The following is a 21,987-nucleotide window of genomic DNA, read 5'->3' on the forward strand; positions in this document are numbered from 1 at the left end:
TGGTAATGTCCCTGTGATCTCTACTGCCTTCCAGTTGCCCAGGGACCCCAGGCTCAGCTGCATCCCAACCGTGGCTCCAACCGCTGAGGGAACCAAGCCATGAGAAACAGCGGTGAGAAATTCTTAGTATTATGCACTGTTGGAAACAAGATTAGAGAGACAGGACAGCTGAGATGGGCTCATTTTGAAAGGGAAAATGGAATCAACCATGTCCAAGTCAGTAAATGGTTGAAAGGAAACTCAATAAGAGCCATGTTTCGGTCCCAAAGCCCAAGGAATCATGGAATCACAGAAAGGGTTGAGTTGGAAGGGACCTCAAAGCCCATCCAGTTCCAACCCCTGACACGGACAGGGACACCTCCCACTGGATCAGGTTGCTCAAAGCCCCATCCAACCTGGCCTGGAACCCCTCCAGGGATGGAGCAGCCATGACTTCTCCCAGCAACCTGGGCCAGGGCCTCCCCACCCTCACAGCAAAATATTTCTTCCTGAGATCTCATCTCAATCTCTGCTCCTTCAGCTGAAAACCACTCCTCCTTACCCTATCCCTGCACCTCCTGATCAAGAGCCCCTCCCCAGCTTTCCTGGAGCCCCTTTCAGTGCTGGAGCCATTCCAATAGCTCCATGTCCTCCCTGTGCTGAGGGCTCCAGAACTGGGCGCAGAGCTCCAGGTGGGAACTCACCAGAGCAGAGCAGAGGGGCAGAATCCCCTCCCTCGCCCTGCTGGTTCCACTGCTTCGGATGCAGCCCAGGACACGGTTGGCTTTCTGAGCTGTGAGTGCGCGTTGCTGGCTCGTGTTGAGCTTCTCACCCACCAGCACTCCAAGTCCTTCTCTTCAGGGCTGCTCTCAACCCATTAAGCTCACGTCTTCTCCCAAGGACGTGGCTCAGACAGCACCAAGCGGTTGCAAATGTACCTGAGCTGCACTGATGCACAGCTACAACTGCTCCCACACCGGAGCCCATAGGCTGAGCATCGCCACTGCACTCTCTGTGGCTCTGTCAACCTTGCCAACACTGCTATAATTTTTCCCTAGTGTTAAACTGAAGAGTAGACTTGTTCCAAAGGCTCTTTTATCTGTAGATTGTTTTACTTGGGCACTCACAGTGGCTCTGGGCATGAGCACAAATCCTTTCTGCACCTGCCTCGCCTAAACAAAAAAAAGATAACCTATCTCCAAAAAGAACAACAGAACAGTGGCATTATTTTTCTAAGCAGGACATTGAACACAGGATATTAAATATAGCACTGATTTTGACCTTATAAAGCAAAAGTGGAATGAGCTCTAGCTGTTACTGGGGAAGAGAGTGGCAGCGTGATCAAAGTCAGAAGGAGAAAAAAAATATGCATTTTTTTTTTCTTAAAATCTGAAGACCAGTTCATCCCCCAAAACTCTCTCTGGTTTTTCCAGTCAGGCTAAGAAAAGCCACCAGATGCTTTCTTTTCCTGCACAGAATTAATGTTTAGGAAAAATCCCTAACATCTGTAAAGGCCTGGCATGGGAGAAGGGCGACTTCACAGCAGATGCTTTTCCTGTGCTATGAGGAATCCAACCTCCACCTCTGGCTCCTTGCTCGCCCTGTGTGGCTGTGGGACAGCAGCAGGTGGCTCGGTGGCCGCAGCCCTAGGGTCAGCTTGCCCTCTCCGCTGCAGAGCTCTGCAGGACTCCCTGAAGCATCTTTTGCCCCGAGGGTGGAATTTATTCCTCAGTTGGAGATATAAAAAAAAGCCAATCTCTTTCCTTGCACATTGTATCACACCACACACGTTTCCACCCACGAAACGACACCCACTTTGTTTGGAAGGAAAATAAACTAAAAGGCATCTTCTCCAGACTTTCGAAGAAAATCTATTGTAGGTATCCTTGTCTCAGTCTGTCTCCAGGGAATGTGGAGGCTCAGAAGATTCACACGTGTCTTCTCCCAGCCTAGGAGCGAAGCGATGCTGCAGGGAATGATGATTTTTGCTATAAGATTCACACCACGGTGGTGCAGTTTACGAAGCCCCCAGTTCTCTCTTACTCTGAAGTGCGGCTGCAGCTTTATCACCTACACAATCCCAGCCTCTTGGGCTTTAAATATGTGTTTTAAGTCCTAAATTGCAGTGGAGAATAGATGAAACGCTGCTTTTCCTGGGAGCAGCACCACCACCTGAGGTGCTGAGGTTGGGACAACACCGTCTAAAACATTTGGAGAGAGCATGGCTTTGCTGCTGTGACCGAGCTCAGGGCAGAGGGGTGGACTGGGCTCCCTTACAAATCTTTGGAGTGTTAATGAGTTTGACCCATCCCACTGACACAACGAGGTGGTGTGGATGGCAGAGCTCAACCGTCAGCAGTTGTTCAAAAATCATGAGATCATCTGTTTTTTTGAAAATAATCCAATATGTAAATTATCCGCCAGAGGGAAATGCAGACAGCTGGTTGGCAATGGCTGATTTAATATCTACGTAAGGTCAAACGATACTGCAAAGGGGCTCTGACTTCAGCATTGCTCTTGGAAGACCTTGGCTGTCTTTGGATTGCTTTTATATAGATCTTTCGTCTGGCTTAAATAAAGTTACTCTTTGAGAAAAAAAGACAGGTTTTATCAGCAGTGACTAAAAACAGTTAAAAATTACTAACTACACTCTCAAAGGAGCTGGGGTTCATGTCGTGGGTCTTGGAGGCAGGAGGTCTAGGTGTCCCCTGAAGCCTCCGGCCGAGCCCATCCTGGGAAGCTCCCAGCACACCACTCCTCTTGGCCGGAGCTCGTGTCTTTGTTGCCTTTTGGCCATCATCATCGCCTGGTGGGGTTATTTGGTTGCCCAGAGCAGTGGTGGCTGCCCCATCCCTGGAGGGGTTCCAGGCCAGGTTGGATGGGGCTTGGAGCCCCTGAGCCAGTGGGAGGTGTCCCTGCCCATGGCAGGGGTGGAACTGGATGGGCTTTGATGTCCATCCAACAACCATTCTGTGATTCCATGATTCCTTGGGCTGTGGGATGAAACCATGGCTCTTATTGAGTTTTTTCCTTGCATCTATTTATTTGACTTCCACACGGTCAATTCCAATTTTTTTTTCTTGCCAAGCGACGCTCCTGCGGTTCAGATGGAAGCACCGCAGCCCCCGGCAGCCACAGACGCTCCGCAGCGCCGAGGGCCGGAGCCGCCCGAGGCAGGGGCGACACCGTCCCCTCCCCGGGCAGCCCCAGCGCGGAGCGGCGGCGCACGAAGCGCAGCCCGAGCCGCCGCTATTTAGGGCGGTGCTGCCGGAGCCGGGCGGGACCGGGACGGCGCGGACGGGCGGTGAGTGCGGGGATGGGGATGGGGATGGGGATGGGGATGGGGATGGGGATGGGGATGGGGATGGGGATGGGGATGGGGATGGGGATGGGGATGGGGATGGGGATGGGGATGGCCCCTCTCGGGGGGCTGTTCGCGGCGCTCGGAGCCACGACAGCGTCGCGGGACCCGGCGTGGGAGATCCGGGGGGGTGGGGAGGAGGAGGAGGCTCGGAGCGGGGGGCGCTGCAGCGCGGAGAGGAGGAGGGGGCGCGGAGAAGTGGGGGGGACGCTGGAGATCGAGCTCGGGGCTGGAGGCGCTGGAGCCCGGGGCTTGGAGTGGGGGTCACCGGAGCTCAGGGCTTGGAGTGGGGGTCACCAGAGCTCAGGGCTTGGAGCGGGGGGCGCTGGAGCTCGGGGCTTGGAGTAGGGGTCACCGGAGCTCGGGGCTTGGAGTGGGGGGCGCTGGAGCTCGGGGCTTGGAGTGGGGGTCACCGGAGCTCAGGGCTTGGAGCGGGGGGCGCTGGAGCTCGGGGCTTGGAGTGGGGGGCGCTGGAGCTCGGGGCTTGGAGCGGGGGTCGCCGGAGCTCAGGGCTCGGAGTGGGGGTCGCTGGAGCTCAGGGCTGGGTACGCTGGAGCTCGGGGCGGGGGGCCGTGGAGCTCGGGGCTTGGAGTGGGGGTACGCTGGAGCTCGAGGCTCGGAGCTCGTGGCCGAGCGGAGCGGAGCTGCCATCAGCATCGCCCCCCGGGCTCCGCGGGCAGCGGGACGCTCGGAGCCGATCCCGCCGATCTCTTCCCCCGGCGGCGCCGGGGAAACGGAGCGACCACGTTAACAGCGTTAAAGGAGCGCGGGCTGCTCCGCGGGAGGCTGCGGCTCCAGAGCCGCACAGGCGACACCGCCCCCGCCTGCCCGGGTGTCCCTCCGTGCTCAGGGAGCTCCCTGGAGGCGAGGCGGGCAAAGCCCGTGCCCCTCGGCTGGAGCCGGCGAGTGGCCGCCAGGTGATGGGCGCAGCGGGTGATGGGTGCAGCGGGTGATGGGCGCAGCGGGTGATGGGCGCAGCGGGTGATGGGCGCAGCGGGTGATGGGCGCAGCGGGTGAGGAAGGAGCGCGGCGGGGGATGAGTTCCGGCGGTGCCGGGAGGAGCAGGACCAGCCGGGGGCAAAGACATCGCCCTGCGCTCAGGGATGGTCCCGGTTTTACGAGGCTGCCGCGGGCAGCGACGCGTGAGACCCCAACGGGGGCTTCGAGGAGAATGACATCTCCCAGACCGACAGTGCCCTTCCCCGCCGGGAGCCCCGAGGAAGGAAAGTCCTTCGCAAAACTAAGTGGACGACTGACTTCAGAGTGGTGGGAATTACTTTGCCGGTAATTGTGACTTCGTCGTTGCAGGAGCTGCTGTCAGCGGAGGGGTTAAAGAGAGAATTCCAGGAAGCAGTGGCTGGGATCAGTGAGGTTTCTCAAGACTAATTTGCCTTTGTTTTTCATGTTGTCTGCAAAGTTAAGGGGGCATCATAGCAAAGGATTTAATCTGTCCATCGTACGTGCTTCTCAAATATTAAAATGAACATATACCAAACAAATTGTCCGTTCTTTTTCATATCGCCTGTAATGTTTTCTGGTTTTCTCATTTACCCCCAGATCCTGATGGTCTCAGAGCAGCATCCTCACCAGACATCACTCATCCTTTCTCTCCTGAAATCCCAGATTGTTCTGTCGCCTTTGCAGCTGATGGTCACTCCCTGTATCCACTTCTCTGGGCTGGGAGGATTTAGAAATTGAGCACGTTGGATGCAGGCACGTGTGAGCAAATGGTAGAGAATAAGGACTTGGAAAAAAACCCAATCCTTTCCTGTTGAGTGAACAACGCTGGTTTGCAGCTCTGTCAGAAATATATTGCTTAAATTGAGGCGTGTCAAAATGCAGCAAGATGCAAGGGGCCCGTCTGCTTTCATGTCTAACACAGAGTAAGCATGATGGCAATGCATTGTCCTCGCCTAATTGCTGAATGAAAACCAACGGCGAGATCCCTCTCTTCTGGCGCATCCACAGCAAGGCAGCCTTTGCCAGCTAGAGCTGTCCTGCATGCAGCTCTGAGGGGAACCGTTTTGACATAAAAGGTTAGCATAAAAAAATTGCCTTTTTTTTGCTCTGCCTTTTGAGTAAAGACTCCCTTCAGCCCCCTTTGGCGATGCGCTCAGCGGTGTCTGTGAAGAGAGACGCCCTTCAGAGTGCGCACAAGTTGTGGTTCACCCTCCGTGACCCCAGAGCTGCACTGCAGGACTCATGGGAGATGTTCCTTTTTTCTGTCCTGCCAATTCCCAGCCTGTCCATTACCGACCCTGTGGGAACAGAGACATTTTACGGTCTCATGGAAACTGGGGTGGTTAAGGGGAAAATAAGCAGCATCACTACCATACGTACTAAAGTCAGAGCCGTAACTGCTCAGGCTTGTATTTCTATATCTGGAGAGCTCTTAAGAGGTCATCTATGGGAATGCTGCTTCCTAACGCCTTATGGATGTTCATGGATAAAAGGAACAAGCATTGTACATCAGGGAACTTTGTGTCTGTATCCTGGAAATTGAATAAGGCAGCAGAGGAGTATAACAAAGTTCGGAGAGGATGGTAGAGAACTAGTAGGGAGCAACACTCTGAAAGCCAGGAACATGTGAAAAAATGCAGGTGGGGGTGATGCAAGTCTAGCAAGAGAATGTTTTATTACAGTGCTCCTACCTGGTGCAGTTACGGAGGGTTCTTTACTCATGTTTATGCTCTGGAATGATGGAAGCCAGGGGCTCTGGTGCCCAGGGACACCCAGTGACAGTTGGCATCAGCAAATTGTTCTTGGTTTCTTTCTGCATTGCCTCCAGGACAGGCAGTAAGGGGAGGCAGGATGGATTAGTGCTTCTTCGCAGAAGTGTAAGACCATGTTTCTGCAAATGTACAATTGAGTTTAGTTAATGCTGTGTGACAGGTCAGTGTGCCACCTGCGGAAGCTGACCTGTTCTCTGCATAGGCGTAAGGCGGTGTGCTCTGATTAAATGTCTAGAGTCAGGCAGATCAATTCTACCATCATAGCTTGCATTTTTAAGGTTTGACTATTTATTTAAGTTCAAGTATTAGCACATAAAGCAATGTTTTCCAAATCCTCTCCAGGCAAAGCAGTAGCATACTTTCTGGTTAGGAATAATTCTTCTCAACTTCTGGACTGGAGAAAAGGTCAGACAAGGAAAAATGGCTAAGGTGTTAAAGCGAAACAGTGCATATGGATGGCCCAGAGAAATTCCAGTGGAGCACTGTGCTCAGAGATGAAGTCTGAAGGGAATGGCTGAGTACACTGAATTCAAGTTAAACAAAGCATCAATGAGTGATCTGCAGAGCGCGGTGCAGTGCTGAACCGAGCAAGAATAGTTTGGATGAGACCTGCAAGAACTTTCCCTTCTTTGCATCTTTTTCCACCATTTATAGTTATAAATTCCAGTTGATTTTAAAAGTGACGAGGTTTGAGCACTGAGAACGTCTTTGAATGCCCTGGGCTTTTCCAGAGCCCTCTGTACGAGCCTGGTTCCTATTGCTCCATTGAATGGATGCTAACATTCAGAACCTCATTAAACACTTAGGAAAGCCCCCAAGTCTGAAAACGGTCCAGAGTCACTTTGTAGGAAGCTGTAATAGTGATTCCCCATCCTGTTCTAAACAGGCTCTGGTACTTCAGGACAGGCACCTGGGAGACCCCTGACTGATGTCCCATCCCTGCTCTGGCTTTCCCATTGTCCACCTCTGCTTCCAGACTGTGGGCAAGGCTACGAGGTTCAAGTTGGGCTTTTAAGTGCCAGAGTCACTCCAGCCTTCCTTTGCAGGTACTGGAAATAACCGGGCACCACCTAAACCAGGCTTCTCGGACAGGAGGGAAAAGTAACCTCGCTAGAGGCAGCCGGAGAAGATTGCCCCTCGCTAGGTGTCAGATGTGCCAGGTCAGGCCGTCTGCATCGGTTTGGTGATACAGATCACAGCGTCGCTCTGCTTGTCTCAGATCCCACCTTGCAGGCACTTGGGCACGGTCTGCATTACAATCTCACACCCGCTGCATTTCATTGGCTCTTACAATTCCGCTTATTATATAACCTCAGATAATAACGGGAGAGGAAAACACAAGAAAGAAAAAGTTTATTGGAGATTTCCATTGTGTGTGCTTGTCGTCAAGGACTTTACAGCTGAGGGAGTCAGTAACAGCAGATCTAAGCGCTCTCGCCCCTGTTCCTTCCAGAGAAACCATTGGCAGCACAGTGCAGCGTGTGTTTTTGCAGTGTATTATTTGCCAGCGTGGCTGCCCACTCTATGCCAGCCTTTCTCTTTGGTAAGGAATATTGAGTTATAAGGTGTAACAGCAATTGCAACTTGGTAGTAAGCAATCGGCTGGAGAGCTAATAGGTGTTGGCTGCATACAAAGGCAAGAGAGAAAAAATATCAATACTTTCTTGAAAGCTGAGAAAAAGTATGAGGAGAGGAGAGGAGAGGAGAGGAGAGGAGAGGAGAGGAGAGGAGAGGAGAGGAGAGGAGAAGAGAAGAGAAGAGAAGAGAAGAGAAGAGAAGAGAAGAGAAGAGAAGAGAAGAGAAGAGAAGAGAAGAGAAGAGAAGAGAAGAGAAGAGAAGAGAAGAGAAGAGAAGAGAAGAGAAGAGGAGAGGGGAAGAGAAGAGAAGAGAAGAGAAGAGAAGAGAAGAGAAGAGAAGAGAAGAGAAGAGAAGAGAAGAGAGAGAAGAGAAGAGGGGAAGAGAAGAGAAGAGAAGAGAAGAGAAGAGAAGAGAAGAGAAGAGAAGAGAAGAGAAGAGAAGAGGGGAAGAGAAGAGAAGAGGGGAAGAGAAGAGAAGAGAAGAGAAGAGAAGAGAAGAGAAGAGAAGAGAAGAGAAGAGAAGAGAAGAGAAGAGAGAGAAGAGAAGAGGGGAAGAGAAGAGAAGAGAAGAGAAGAGAATAGAAGAGAAGATAAGAGTAGAGATGTATAGAATGAAGATTATAGGGGAAGAGAAGAGAAGAGAAGAGAAGAGAAGAGAAGAGAAGAGAAGAGGGGAAGAGAAGAGAAGAGGGGAAGAGAAGAGAAGAGAAGAGAAGAGAAGAGAAGAGAAGAGAAGAGAAGAGAAGAGAAGAGAAGAGAAGAGGGGAAGAGAAGAGAAGAGAAGAGAAGAGAAGAGAAGAGAAGAGAAGAGAAGAGAAGAGAAGAGAAGAGAAGAGAAGAGAAGAGAAGAGGAGAGGGGAAGAGAAGAGAAGAGAAGAGAAGAGAAGAGAAGAGAAGAGAAGAGAAGAGAAGAGAAGAGAAGAGAAGAGAAGAGAAGAGAAGAGAAGAGAAGTTGTTAAATCTTGACAATATTTGCTTACCAAATATAGTTGCTTATTTAAAATTGGAAAAGTTTTGTATACAATTGATCATTTAGTGTATTGTTCTCTATAGCAAAGGAACAAAAGAGGCATAGCTGGTTTACGTTGAAATAGTCACAATAATCCTGCTATGAGAGATGCAGTCGTGCTGCCTGAACCACGCTGCATATGCAGCATCATGTGCTTGTCTAGAACCATCAACTCTTTCGTACCAGCTCCCCTTACAGTCAGCAGAGGGAGATGCTCAGCCCTAAGGGCTCAGCCACCTGTCAGCAGCTCTGCTGAGGTTTAGATTTCTAAGCAGACTGTGATGAATTCCACCTTAACTTTGTTATTTTGTGATGCATCATTGAAGCAGGGGGCAAGGAAAGGAATGTTAAAAACAGTGCTCATATTGCTGATTTTATAACTGATTTTTATAGTATTGTATCCATAGCAAATGGAATGGATAGATCAGGACAGACCTAATGTAATGAAGCAAAGAAAACACTTTTTCTAATAAAAAGCATAGAGAATATACAGTTCATTGAATTAGGACACACATGCTTCAGTGTTAGCAATCACCAGTCAATCTATACTCATGGTATTTGAGGTTTGTAATTTGCCCATATTGGTTGGACAACTCATGAAGTGCAACAGCAAACTGAGTTCAGAGACACTGCTGAAGACATCTCGGAGCAAAGAAAGGCCAGGAGGTTGCAGACTAGCTGTGGCTGGAGTATTGGAGCTCTGTATCTTGACATGGGTTCCAGTATTAACAAGTTTTTTGGTGTTGATGCGAACTATACCTGGGCTCTCAAAAGCATCTTGAGTAATCAGAATAACCAGTCTAGCTAGTAACAGCCACCTTGCTACTCCCAAGGCGCGTGAGGCATTCAGGTGTAAACTGCTGCTCCCGTTGATTCATCTCAGCGTCTGAACAATCTTGAATCATTTCTTCTCTAATGCAGGCACCTGCAAAAATCAGCCTCCTGTGTAAAATGTTAGGGTGGAATGAGTAAGTGACAGGTCCTCCCGAGGTGCAGGGCGGTGTGAGCAGAGCTGGGTGTGTGTCCAGATGCGCACGCCAACCTTGGCAGTGCCTACAGGGGTGCGCATGACCCGGCGTGTAGGCAGGAGGAACTCACCTTGGGTGCTGTGACCGAGCAGTGGCCAGATGAGAACCTGTCCCCATCGTCCGCCCGGAGCACCCAGCCCTGTGGAGAGGCTTTGGAAGAAGCTCTGAGCAGTATTTGTCTCCTCCTGCCAGCAAAAGGAGTTCTATGCTCCCATAGCCGAGCCTTGCTCAGCCCTCCCTGGCTGGAGCCAGAAATGTCACCGTGGCCCAAACAGCAGCGGGGGAGGACAGAGGGGCAAAGAAAAACTTGCCCGAAGCGCTGCGTTGCTTTCCTGTGGCCTTGAGATTGCAGGTGCTCTTGGCTTCTCCCAGAAACTGTGATGTCATTCTGACTCAGGATCCTTGCTTGAGTGGAAAAAAAAATGAGAAGCTGCCGTTTTGCTCATCCCTCTCCGTCAGGGACACGGCACGTGCTCTTGGAGCAACAGCAACAGTTTGCAGATGCCCCTTGTTTTGCTCTGAGTTCGGCAGTGTAGGCAATGCTGAAATCATCTCCTCATCATGTGAGGACACTCACTTTCGTTCTAGAGTACTCTGCTTCCATGGTGCTAACTGTAAGCTCAAACTGTAAGCGCATAACAGCCAGCAAGTCACCAAGCTCCATTTACAGTTCTTGAACTGATGCTCCCAACAACTTTTCTTCTGTATTTGTGATGGCACTGTGACAATCTTCTGTACACAGTGCAGCCTCATCCAGGTGTACTGTGCAAGGGACATACGTATTTTGTTTCCTGTCAGGTTTATTCTGTCTTATTTATAGCATTTGCAAATTGTTCTGTATTTGAGGCAGCTCTAATCCAAAGCCAGGAAACTGGTTTAGGACTCTGGTTTCTTTTGCAGCATATCCAGTCCTTCACGTTGATGCATGCAAAGCTACTCACGTTGCATTTTAGAGATTTTGCCAGTTTTTTACTTTTACACAGACTCTGCCTTTTATGTGGATCTCATTTGTCAGTGGAATACACTATGGCATTGCCTTGGTTTTCTCCCAGAAGCTGCATCCTGAGTTGACTCTGATCTAGGTTAAAACAGCCTCTTTTTTAAAGGTATTTCCTGATGTTTGAACAGGGTTCTCATCTCCAAGTTGGACTCTGCAGATGCTCTTATGCTTTCTGCTTGAGTCAATTGTCCCAAGTATGCAAGAACTTATTAAGAGACTTCTACCTCTTTTGATTTCTGCGAAATGCAGCTTTGAAAGGTGTGATTGCTGTTGGCAGTGCCACCCGGTGTTTGTTAGCTCACACAGGGACTCAGCTTTATTCCCGGTCAAGGTTCCGGCACGTTAGAATAGCTCGGTTTTATTTAAGCAGGGTAGCAGATTCGATATTTAGATGAAAAATTAGAGTTGGTTACAAAAAGATGAGAGAGCAAACTGATGCTCAGAAGTGCTTTGAAATTTCGCTCTGTTCCCAGCCATCCCTCCGCAATTCCCGGGGAGTTACCCAGCTCCAAGGGCAGATGGTGAATTCTCCAATTCCTCTGGCTTCGTTGTGAACTTAGAGGAAACATTACTAAAGACATTTCATCTTGTTCCTTTTTTTTTCCCTGTTTATTCAGTGAAAGAGCAAATCCTGTGTTTTCATTTCAATACTCTCATTTTCGTATGCACTCTTCACCCTTCCCCAGCAGAGATCTGCACCGATGTGTTCTCTCTGCAGCTGAGCAGTCAGGAGCTGCCTCAGCTGCACCATAAAGCTGCTGTCTGCGAGAACCACCCTGCTCTCCAGGAACAGCCCCTGTGCTCCAGTGTGTCACGCCTGCTTTTGCCATCTAGACCGAATCTCTGGCAATCCTCCGCGGTCTCTCTGCAGCTGCAGAACACGTGCCATGGCGCTTGGTCATCAGGAGCTGCCAGGGCCACCTGGACCCCTGCTCGCAGCTTTCCCCACCTTATCACAGTCTGGCCCTTGTTTTTTCCTCCAGCTGAACCAGGGTGGAGACCCTTCCCGGCTGCCTTAGCTTTGCTGTGTTTAACCACAGGGCTGGAATGCAAAGCATCTTTTCAATGGAAGCACCTGGTTTCGTGTGAGAACCCCGAGCTGTGGAGCGGTCCCAGTGGTTGTCACCAACAGCTAAAGGTGTATTCTCTTTTCACACGTGCCTCACTTCACCTTCCAAACTCTGAACCAAGATTTCTGCACTGTCTACAGTGATCTCTCCACATACAGATGAACTTATCTTTCCTTCTTTTTGATGAACTAAAAAGAATCTCTCCAATCTCTCCAGAACGTTATCACACATCGCACCGCCTGAGCTTTCCCAGGAACCACTGAATGTGTGGACACAGGAACTGATCAAAAGGTCCCTCACCCTTCGGTGCTGTTGGAGGTGTAATTGAGGGATGGGGTGAGCCCTAATCACAGCTGGGGTGGAGAGAGGCTGTTGCAGTGGACGGTCCTGGTCTGTGTTGGTCCTGCAGTCAGGAGGTTCTGTTCTCCCCACAGAAGAGGCTCTCCTGGCTGTGCTGCTCGCTGTGGTTGTGTCACCGCTGTCAAACATCAGCCTCCAGGGTCACCCTGTGCCTCAAAATCTCATCAATCCTTACTGCGTGGGTCTAAGTTTGCCTTCTCCTCCCTCGACTGCCAGACCTGCACACCACTTTGGGGATGATATTCTGGATAAACCCCAGAGACAGCACTGTGGGTAAACCAAGGACACATTTGGCCTCCTTTGCTCCTGGCTGTTCCTGACTGCTCTTGTAGGAGCCACCAGAGCCCTGCAGTTTGCCCCGGGATGTGCAAACTTTGCTCTGGTTGGCTGTGACACCCCCTTCCATTTGTTTCAGGCACTTCAAACTGAAAAAATCCCCACAACCCATGGGCGAGGGAACCAGGTGAAGTCCAAGAGGAGATGGGCCAAGGACAGCAGCTGACTCGCTGGAGAGGATTTCCATCTGGACAAGAGTGGCTCTCAACAGGAAAATAATTTACCATTATTCAGGATTTTTTCTTCAGTAAGAGGTAACATATTTGAAATATTAAAATATTGGGAAGACATTAATTTTCGCTAGATGGTAACTAAACTTCATTACATCCTAGTGCACTGATTCTGACAGGAGTCACATTACTGGGTTTTTTTATATCAGTGGTAGTGATCACCAACTCACACAAATTGAGTAACAGAGACTCTAAAACAGGCATCGCCATTAAGTACTTTCAAAGGAACTTCTATAAAGTAGATTCAGTCTAAAAAATATTCCTAAATATGTAAGCATGTAACTGTGTTCTCAGTAGACCACTGAATTTAATAGTTATTTATAGCCTATCATAGAATCATAACATCATTGAATGGTTTGGGTTGGAGGGGACCTTAAAGCCCATCCAGTTCCACCCCCTGCCATGGGCAGGGACACCTCCCACTGGATCAGGGGCTCCAAACCCCATCCAACCTGGCCTGGAACCCCTCCAGGGATGGGGCAGCCACCACTGCTCTGGGCAACCTGGGCCAGGGACTAACTGTCTTCACAGAAAAACATTTCTTCCTAACATCTCATCTCAATCTCCCCACTTTCAGCTGAAAACCATTCCCCCTCATCCTATTCCTGCTCTCTCTGATCAACAGCCCCTCCCCAGCTTTCCTGGAGCCCCTTTCAGTACTGGAAGCTGCTCTAAGGTCTTCCTGGTGCCTTCTCTTCTCCAGGCTGAACAACCCCAACTCTCTCAGCCTGTCCTTGTACATTCTGGGCCCCTCACCACAAGAAGGATGTTGAGGCTCTGGAGTGTGTCCGGAGAAGAGCAACGAAGCTGGTGAGGGGCTGGAGAACAAGTCTTATGAGAAGCGGCTGAGAGAGCTGGGGTTGTTTAGCCTGGAGAAGAGGAGGCTGAGGGGAGACCTTATTGCTCTCTACAGTTACCTGAAAGGAGGTTGTGTAGAGGAGGGAGCTGGGCTCTTCTCCCAAGTGACAGGGGACAGGACAAGGGGGAATGGCCTCAAGCTCCACCAGGGGAGGTTCAGGTTGGATATCAGAAAAAACTTCTTCACAGAAAGAGTCATCGGGCAGTGGAACAGCTGCCCAGGGAGGGGGTCGAGTCACCTTCCCTGGAGGTGTTTAAAAGACAGGTGGATGAGGTGCTCAGGGACATGGTTCAGTGGTTGATAGGAATGGTTGGACTTTATGATCCAAGAGGTCTTTTCCAACCTGGTGATTCTATGATTCCATGAAAGATGCTCCAGCCCTTGGATCACCTTTGTCATTAAGCAGACGCGTAAGTCATTGCAACAGAGGGGCTATAGATTTTAAGAAACATTCTGACTCTCCCATCTGACCGTGTGCACAGCCCCAAGCTGAGCGCTGGCTGCCCGTTCTGTGCTTGGCACCCAGGAGCTTCCAGCCTGCTGAAGTGGATCACAGTTCTGGTTGGGTACCACAGCATTTGGGGCTTTTTAGTTTCGCATATTTACAGTTCTGTATTTTCTACGGCACCTCACTGCTGGTAAGGGGAGGATTCTTTTGGTGATTTATTTTATAGCCCCTGGGGATAATTCAGCACATGGGATATGGATTTTAAATGTCTGCACAGAATAAAGCTCTAAATAGGGAACAAAAATTCTGTCAGGGCCACACACTCTCATAATTTGTTTTAATCTGAAGCAAATGACTAATATCAGCTGGCTGCCTTGCAAGTTTACTGATACATCACTGATAGATGCTGCTCTCCCAACGAGCAGGGCTAAGAGCTGCTCAGTGCTGTGTGTGGTGACAGACTCACAATCAACAGCCTTTACCTTTATGCACAAGTGTAGGACTTTATTAAATTTAAGCATATATGCTACTTAAGGTTTTGAGGACCCAGGTAAAAATCCTACCAGATGTATCTCTGTCACGGGGTTTAGAAATCTGACCTGAAGTTACTTGGAAAAATGACTGTCAGTCTGACAGCCTCATTTGTGGGCAGGAAGCAGGCAGTGCACTTGGTTTGAGTGCGTGATAAATACCTGACTTGGGGCATGCCTGTAAAAAAATGATTCTTTTCCTTTGGTGGTCACATCACAGGAAAACATAATTTATTTATAGAAATTAATTCAGCAGCTCAGTATCTGTGATTGACAGCTGTTGGAAGCAATAGAACCACTGACAGGCTTGTTCATATACGGGTGGGTGAGTGATGTGTTCTTCATTTTATTTCACATTGCTGGAGTTGTTCTAACACTGAACAACGACCAATTCTTGCAATGTATGGGAAAGATTCAAGATCGCTTTTCCCAGTAACTGAAATCAAGATTGGATCTGGCTTTAGTTTTTAAGTAATACCGTCACTTGTCTTTAATATTGCTCATCAGTCTGTCTCGTGGTTTTGGTTTGGATTTTCTCCTGCGGGAGATGTGTGACCAGCCTAGCGTTCAGGTAAAGAGATTTCTTATATTCTAAAAGTGACATCTCTGAAGCGTTCAAGGTGTTCCAGGCCAGGTTGGATGGGGCTTTGATTACCCTGATCCAGTGGAAGGTGTCCCTGCCCATGGCAGGGAGTTTGGAACTGGATGGGCTTCGAGGTCCCTTCCAACGCAAACAATTCTCTGAGTCTATGAAGTGAGCTGTTAGTGACAGCGTTAAAGGTATGGAAAACAAACAAACCCAGAGAAGATAAAGGACATTTCTCACAGAGAAACCAGATTAACTTTACCATCCGTGTTCACTAAGGAGAACTTAGAGGATGTTTACAAGCAGAACCTTTATTTCTGGACAAAGTGAATGACAACAAATCTTCACTATCAGATAGTGCTCACCTAAAGAGTTCAACGTGACTCAAGATCCAAAGTGCGATGGTACCAGTGGGGCTGTTCAGCCTCTGCTTAAAACTCTGCTTAAAGCAAGGCAGCTGTTGGGGTACCAGTTTCCAAAGAGAGCTGGGCAACTCCTTCTCCGTAAGCCCAGTTTGCAGGAATTGGAATAAACAAGTGAGTGTGGTGTTTGTGGGGTCAGTCAAAGTGGCTTTTGTAAGGGTTCGCTACGCCTTGCAAATCTGTGGAAGTAATTAAGTGAAGCCGATGAGTCTGTGGATTGGGTGAAGTCCCAATTACCTGGATTCTCAAGAGACTTTTCACCAGGCCCTGTGCCAGAGACTCTTAAAGAAGGCAAATAAAGAAGGCTCAGACAGCCCAGTGTATTAAGTGGTCTGGAAAGTACATGAATAGTGGGGTGCTGACATCTGCTGATGAAACAAAGCTTTTCATGGTAATAAAGACATGGACTGACTGTGCAGCGTTGCAAAGAACTTTAGTGAAAAAGTGGGAGAAAGAATGTAATACAGATGGATGCAAAAAGTGAGCAAACAGGAAGAAACATAGATGTTACCACTCCTGGCTTTGAAATTATGTTAATTGGGACTGTTCTGTGGGAATGTCAGATCAGTGTGAAGTAAAGATTAAAACAGCGAAGTAAATCTCAGAAATCACTATGAAAGAAATTGAAAAGGTGTCAGAAAATGCCATTATGCTGCAGTATAGATCCATGCTGTATCCGCATCTTCAACAGTGTTTGTGGTTCTGGTCCCTCTCTCTCAAAAGAATGGATCAGAGTTGGGAAAGGGTCAGGAAAAGGCGACAGGGTTAGACTGATTCGATGGGCTGTTGTTGGAGACAGGTTTGGGTTTGATGGAGTTTGGTCACTGTGGCCATTTTTTTGTTTAAGGATTCTTGTAAGTTGGACCTTCACTCAGTTTCTCAAAAACAGTCATTGGAAGAGCTTAGACTTCCTGGGGAAAAAAAGTAAGAGTTAATAGTCCAGTGGGAAATACAAGACCCTCTAGGTCCCCTTACTGGAAAAATACACCTCAAAAGAAAAAAGCATTCTTAAAAAATAAGTTTGGCTCACAGAAGGTGGATATTTATAAAAAATCAAGCACACAAAACTGAAGAGTGTTGTTTCTTTTGTCAGGGTTCAGGAGCTCAAGAGAGGCTGTTTGCCATCAAAGTGTCAGTGTTTCATGTGGAATATATGATGCTCTTGCCCCACAGATTCCTAAGAGAGTGACTCGGTTCCATGTCAGATGGCACAAAACTGTACCGGTTACGACTGACAGAGGCGTTTCTCCTTGCTGGCTCGGAAGAGGCTGGCCTGGTGATTATCTCCTTGGAGGATTTCAGCCCTCGCAGCTTCAAAGCTGTTCATGACCCATGTGTAGGACCACTTCCAAGAGAGCTTGGGCTGGCATAATGTAAGTGGCATTCTGGTATTTGTGGGTGGATCTGAGTGTAAGGTCTCACAAAAATCTATCTTCAGATGTTTTCTGCAGGCTTGTAAAGATTTCTGCTTACGCCAACTGAATCTAAAGAAAACTATGGAAAACCTGTAGCTTGTATGCTGTGATACCTCAACTTCCACAACTCCTGTATCACCATTCAGGACTAAGACATTAACTTTCTTTTTCCAGATCCCCTCAACCAGTCTATTCTTCCTCTTTTGAGGGAATCATTACTCCACAAGTCATTACAATCATTCAGCATGTGTGCAATCAGGAACACCTCAGTACTTGGGAAACGCTGTGAGCTCCAGTGCCGAGGCATTGAATCCTGGTACCCAACACCTGACTTCAGCATTTGAAGACTGAATGAGACAAACAGAATGGTTTAGAGGAGTAAATGAAAACGGAGCTCGGCACTTTTCAGGAAAGAGTCCTTGATTTACAAGTCTGGCAGAAATTATGTTTACAGAAGGAATGCAGACAGCATTAGTTTATGTCTTGGTTACTCTGCTAATGAAGTGTCCCTCATAAATATTGAATATATGACATTCAGCTTTTAGAGAGGAAGAGAAAATACTCTTGAGGATAACTTTGTCCCAAGCACAGGGACATCAATTACATGCCCAGCTGTTTCTTATTTGGACTCTCACTCTTCAGGGATGATTTGTGTAGCTTTGCAGAAGATTAGTTCAGAAAGGAGGTGTGAATAAAAGATAATAAAGAATTATTCAGTCATCTCCAAGATGAAAATGAAAACCACGTAAGTTCCCACCACTTAAAGAACCACTTGTACTGCCATGCACCAGAATCATGTCTGGATGGTTATATTAATATTTTACTTTACAATGATGTCATTGATGTGATGTGATGGAAAAATGTAGCTTAGGAAAGCGCCTCACCTACTGTGCAAGCTGACATTTTCAACAAGTTCGTATTTCTTCAATGTTGGACTCTATGATGAAAAGTTCTTTTTCAGCCAAAAAATAAGTGTCTGTCTTCATCGTCCCAGAAAGGTTACGCTGGGAAGTGCAAAGTGAAATCAGAGCAGAGGATGACTCAGTACAACCACTCAGCAGAGCTCTCCCTCCAGAGCTCGGTAAATAAATCATTGAATTTCACTGAAACACCGCTGGCTTGGGATGAAAGGACGCTGTTAGGGCTGAAGATTTCACTGTCGGTCCTGCTGTCTGTTATAACTCTGGCAACCATCCTTGCCAACGTTTTTGTTGTTATAACAATTTTTCTGACTAGAAAGCTCCACACACCTGCAAATTACCTCATCGGCTCCTTGGCAGTGACAGACCTGCTAGTGTCTGTCCTGGTGATGCCCATCAGCATTGCTTACACTGTCACCCACACGTGGGCCTTTGGCCAAGTGCTGTGTGATATCTGGTTATCATCTGACATCACGTGCTGCACAGCCTCAATCCTGCACCTCTGTGTTATCGCACTGGATAGATACTGGGCTATCACAGATGCTTTGGAATACGCCAAACGCCGGACTGCTGGCCGAGCAGCACTCATGATTGCCGTGGTCTGGATGATCTCTATTAGTATTTCTGTGCCACCGTTTTTCTGGAGGCAAGTGAAAGCTCATGAAGAAATTGCAAAGTGTACTGTGAACACAGATCAAATCTCCTACACAATTTATTCCACTTGTGGAGCTTTCTACATCCCAACCGTGCTCCTTCTGATATTGTATGGTAGAATTTATATAGCAGCTCGCTCCAGGATTCTGAAGCCTCCTTCGTTGTATGGGAAGCGTTTCACTACCGCACACCTGATTACCGGCTCGGCTGGGTCGTCCCTCTGCTCCATTAATGCCAGCCTTCATGAAGGGCATTCCCATTCAGGTGGATCTCCGTTATTTATTAATCATGTTAAAATAAAGCTTGCAGATAGTGTCCTGGAAAGGAAAAGAATTTCTGCTGCAAGAGAAAGGAAAGCCACCAAAACATTAGGCATCATTCTGGGAGCTTTCATTTTCTGCTGGCTGCCATTTTTCGTCATGTCCCTGGTCCTCCCAATCTGCCAAGATGCTTGTTGGGTTCATCCCATCCTACTGGACTTTTTTACATGGCTTGGTTACGTAAACTCATTGATCAATCCTGTCATTTATACAGCTTTTAATGAAGAATTTAAACAGGCTTTCCAAAAACTAATACATTTCAAAAAGTGTTTGTCTTGAGCCTCTCCTGGTGTGGTCCTGACCCTTGTGCAATCTTACAGCCTACCTGGAAGCTCTTGGCGCTTTTATTCCTAAGGTCCAGACTAGTAATTGCCACCTCTGCTGCTACCTTGTGCTGTGCATGTGATGGGGAACCTCTCCCAGTTTGGAACTTTCTACCTGGAATTCTATCTCCCATAACAGGATTTGTCTGCGGTCTCTGCAGTGATCATTTGTGTAAGTAAGATCAATACATGAAGCAAAGTCTGTAATGAGTAAAGGAGTGGGGACCAGAGAGAAGAGTCTGTGTGTTGAGATGAACCCTATCGTCCAATTCTGCCTTGCCTTTGTAACCTGATCAGAGGAAAATGTTTGCATATTTGCAGGATGTCAGTACTTCTGCTGTATATTATTAACAATTTATGTAGGCTGAGAAAGTTTCTGAAGAACAGGATCCGCTGGCTGCATTTACTATGGCACATATCCTATCCACGCGAAATGGATAAAACCTGAAACCTTTTCCGAAGGGAAGCCATGGGACACAATCTGACTATGCAGGGCATGGAAAGTTTAGCACGTAAGTAAGTTCTGCGGGTATTTCACAAATGCTGCATTTGAAACTGTGGTTTTTGTGAACTGTAGAAAAAAGACAATTTATTTGAAATAATTTTTACACATTTTATCATTAATGGAATCCAGTGCAGAAACAGGATGAAATAAAGAGCATGAAAAATTATTGAAAAGTACTTTAATCTTACATTTCTATTATTTTTTTTTTTTTCATGCACAGTGGAAACAGAAAAATGCATTTAATGCCAGTGTGGAATGACTGGGACCTCAAAAAGAGCCAGCAGGTTCCCTGTCTGGTGACAAGGAGTGAAAAGCTGGGGAAAGAAAGAGGTGACATATCAAGGAAAACATTCTTAGTAATTAAGGTTGTTGGGGTGGATGTGACATTGCTGTCTCTGGAAGTCCTTACGAACTGGTCCCACAAACCTCTGTCAGAGATTCCCCATGCCAAGCCCCTCCTCTGGGACTGCAGAGGGTGGAGCAGGTCCCCTCTGACCTTCACTTCTCTGTCTCCGGGATTATTTCCTCCATCTGGCAGGTGGGAAGCTGTCATGTGGAGATGTTGGTTGAAGTCTTGGACAGGACAGCACACCAAGTGGTGCAGCCCAAATCTCATCCAGCTTTAAAAAGTTTATGTCCATGGTGGTTTTACCACGGGAGCATCATGTCCATACTGCATGTGAGCACCATGCATTGCTTCAAAATCCTTCTCACCACCCTTCCATCTCTCAGCCTGCCCAAATTCATCTCCACTATCCACTACAGTGGCCATCCCAGCAGAGCCCACCACAGCCCAGGTCCACCACAGCTCTTTGGCCTCTCCTTTGCATTTGCTGCACACTTATGCACCTTCTTCCTGTTGCTGTTTTTTCTGTTGATGACTGGACCATAAATTAATGCCCCAGGACTACTCCCATGCTGCAGAATCAGGCAGAGCAGTTGCATAGGTCATAGAAATGTAGTCCTCTTTCTCACAGTAGCACTGAGGATAATTGAAGCTGCCCTGCCCACACAGCTTCTGTCCCTTTTCCAGAGTGATCCACTCAAGCTCAGTCCAGATCAAGAGATTTTAATGGTGGCAATATAGAATCATAGAATCATAGAATCACCAGGTTGGAAGGGACCCACGGGATCATCGAGTCAAATCATTCCTAACACTCCCTAAACCATGTCCCACAGCACCTCGTCCACCCATCCCTTAAACACCTCCAGGGAAGATGACTCGACCCCCTCCCTGGGCAGCTGTTCCGGTGCCCAATGACCCTTTCCGTGAAATATTTTTTTCTGACATCCAGCCTGAACTTCCCCTGGTGGAGCTTGAGGCCATTCCCTCTTGTCCTGTCCCCTGTCACTTGGGAGAAGAGCCCAGCTCCCTCCTCTCCACAACCTCCTTTCAGGTAGTTGTAGAGAGCAATAAGGTCTCCCCTCAGCCTCCTCTTCTCCAGGCTAAACAACCCCAGCTCTCTCAGCCACTCCTCGTCAGACGTTCTCCAGCCCCTCACCAGCTTCGTTGCTCTTCTCTGGACACACTCCAGAGCCTCAACATCCTTCTTGCGGTGAGGGGCCCAGAACTCAACACAGTACTCAAGGTGCGGTCTCACCAGTGCCGAGTACAGAGGGAGAATAACCTCCCTGGACCTGCTGGTCACACCACTTCTGATCCAAGCCAAGAGGCCATTGGCCTTCTTGGCCACCTGGGCACACTGCTGGCTCATGTTCAGTCGCTGTCAACCAACACCCCCGGTCCTTCTCCTCTAGGCAGCTTTCTAGCCAGACTTATATCCTGCCGTGTCCACAGAGTCTGGAAAGGTGTATCAGAGAACAAGAGAAGGATGGGAGCACATGGTTGATGTCTGCTGTGTGACGAGTTCTAATAAATAATGTTTCCCTGCTGTATCTTTCTAGCTCATTCTAAGTGATCAGTGGATTCCTCCACTAGTGCAAAGGATCATGGAGAAGATGGATTAAAGACCAGTGGGCAAATGGAGGGAAGGCATGTGGAAACTCAAGTCTTAGGAAGTCCTTAAAAAAGAGTGCTTTATCTTCATCTCATCCCTTTGGATTGTCTCTGTTTCCAGCCCAGTGTTCTAAGCCTACTCTTTATGAAGGACCTAGTGCTCTTTGTTTCTTCCCACTATTCAGACAGGCATCTGGAACATCCCTACTGACCAGTCATCCGATAACCGATGGATCTTGAGCTGCTTGACTTTCCTCAGCTTTGTGATAGTTCTTAGCTAGAAAAAATTGCCCTCTTGGTACACATACAAATGAAGCAGGGAAGAGGGAAAGGAAAGCACGACTTTGACAGTACAGTCCAGAACAC

General features: G+C 48.2%; 1 protein-coding gene across 3 annotated transcripts; it reads left to right on the forward strand.

The window, feature by feature from the left end:
- The first annotated feature begins 2,949 nt into the window (after positions 1-2,949).
- Positions 2,950-19,836, forward strand: HTR1D (5-hydroxytryptamine receptor 1D). 3 transcript variants are annotated; one of them, XM_054086722.1, is made up of 4 exons: positions 2,950-3,283; positions 12,532-12,706; positions 16,701-16,900; positions 16,966-19,836. In XM_054086722.1, exon 4 carries the CDS (start codon positions 17,979-17,981, stop codon positions 19,113-19,115), a length of 1,137 nt encoding a protein of 378 aa, XP_053942697.1. In that variant the 5' UTR covers positions 2,950-3,283; positions 12,532-12,706; positions 16,701-16,900; positions 16,966-17,978; the 3' UTR covers positions 19,116-19,836. The 3 variants fall into 3 exon arrangements, with proteins under 3 accessions (XP_053942697.1, XP_053942696.1, XP_053942698.1); XM_054086721.1 differs by having other exon boundaries at positions 16,979-19,836; XM_054086723.1 differs by having other exon boundaries at positions 17,117-19,836.
- The last annotated feature ends 2,151 nt before the right edge of the window (positions 19,837-21,987 follow it).

Source organism: Cuculus canorus, chromosome 22 (genome assembly GCF_017976375.1).
Source record: "Cuculus canorus isolate bCucCan1 chromosome 22, bCucCan1.pri, whole genome shotgun sequence".
Taxonomy (NCBI): domain Eukaryota; kingdom Metazoa; phylum Chordata; class Aves; order Cuculiformes; family Cuculidae; genus Cuculus; species Cuculus canorus.

Excerpts from the sequence above, each read along its gene's own strand:
- HTR1D (XM_054086722.1), top strand. The coding sequence starts at position 17,979 with ATGACTCAGTACAACCACTCAGCAGAGCTCTCCCTCCAGAGCTCGGTA.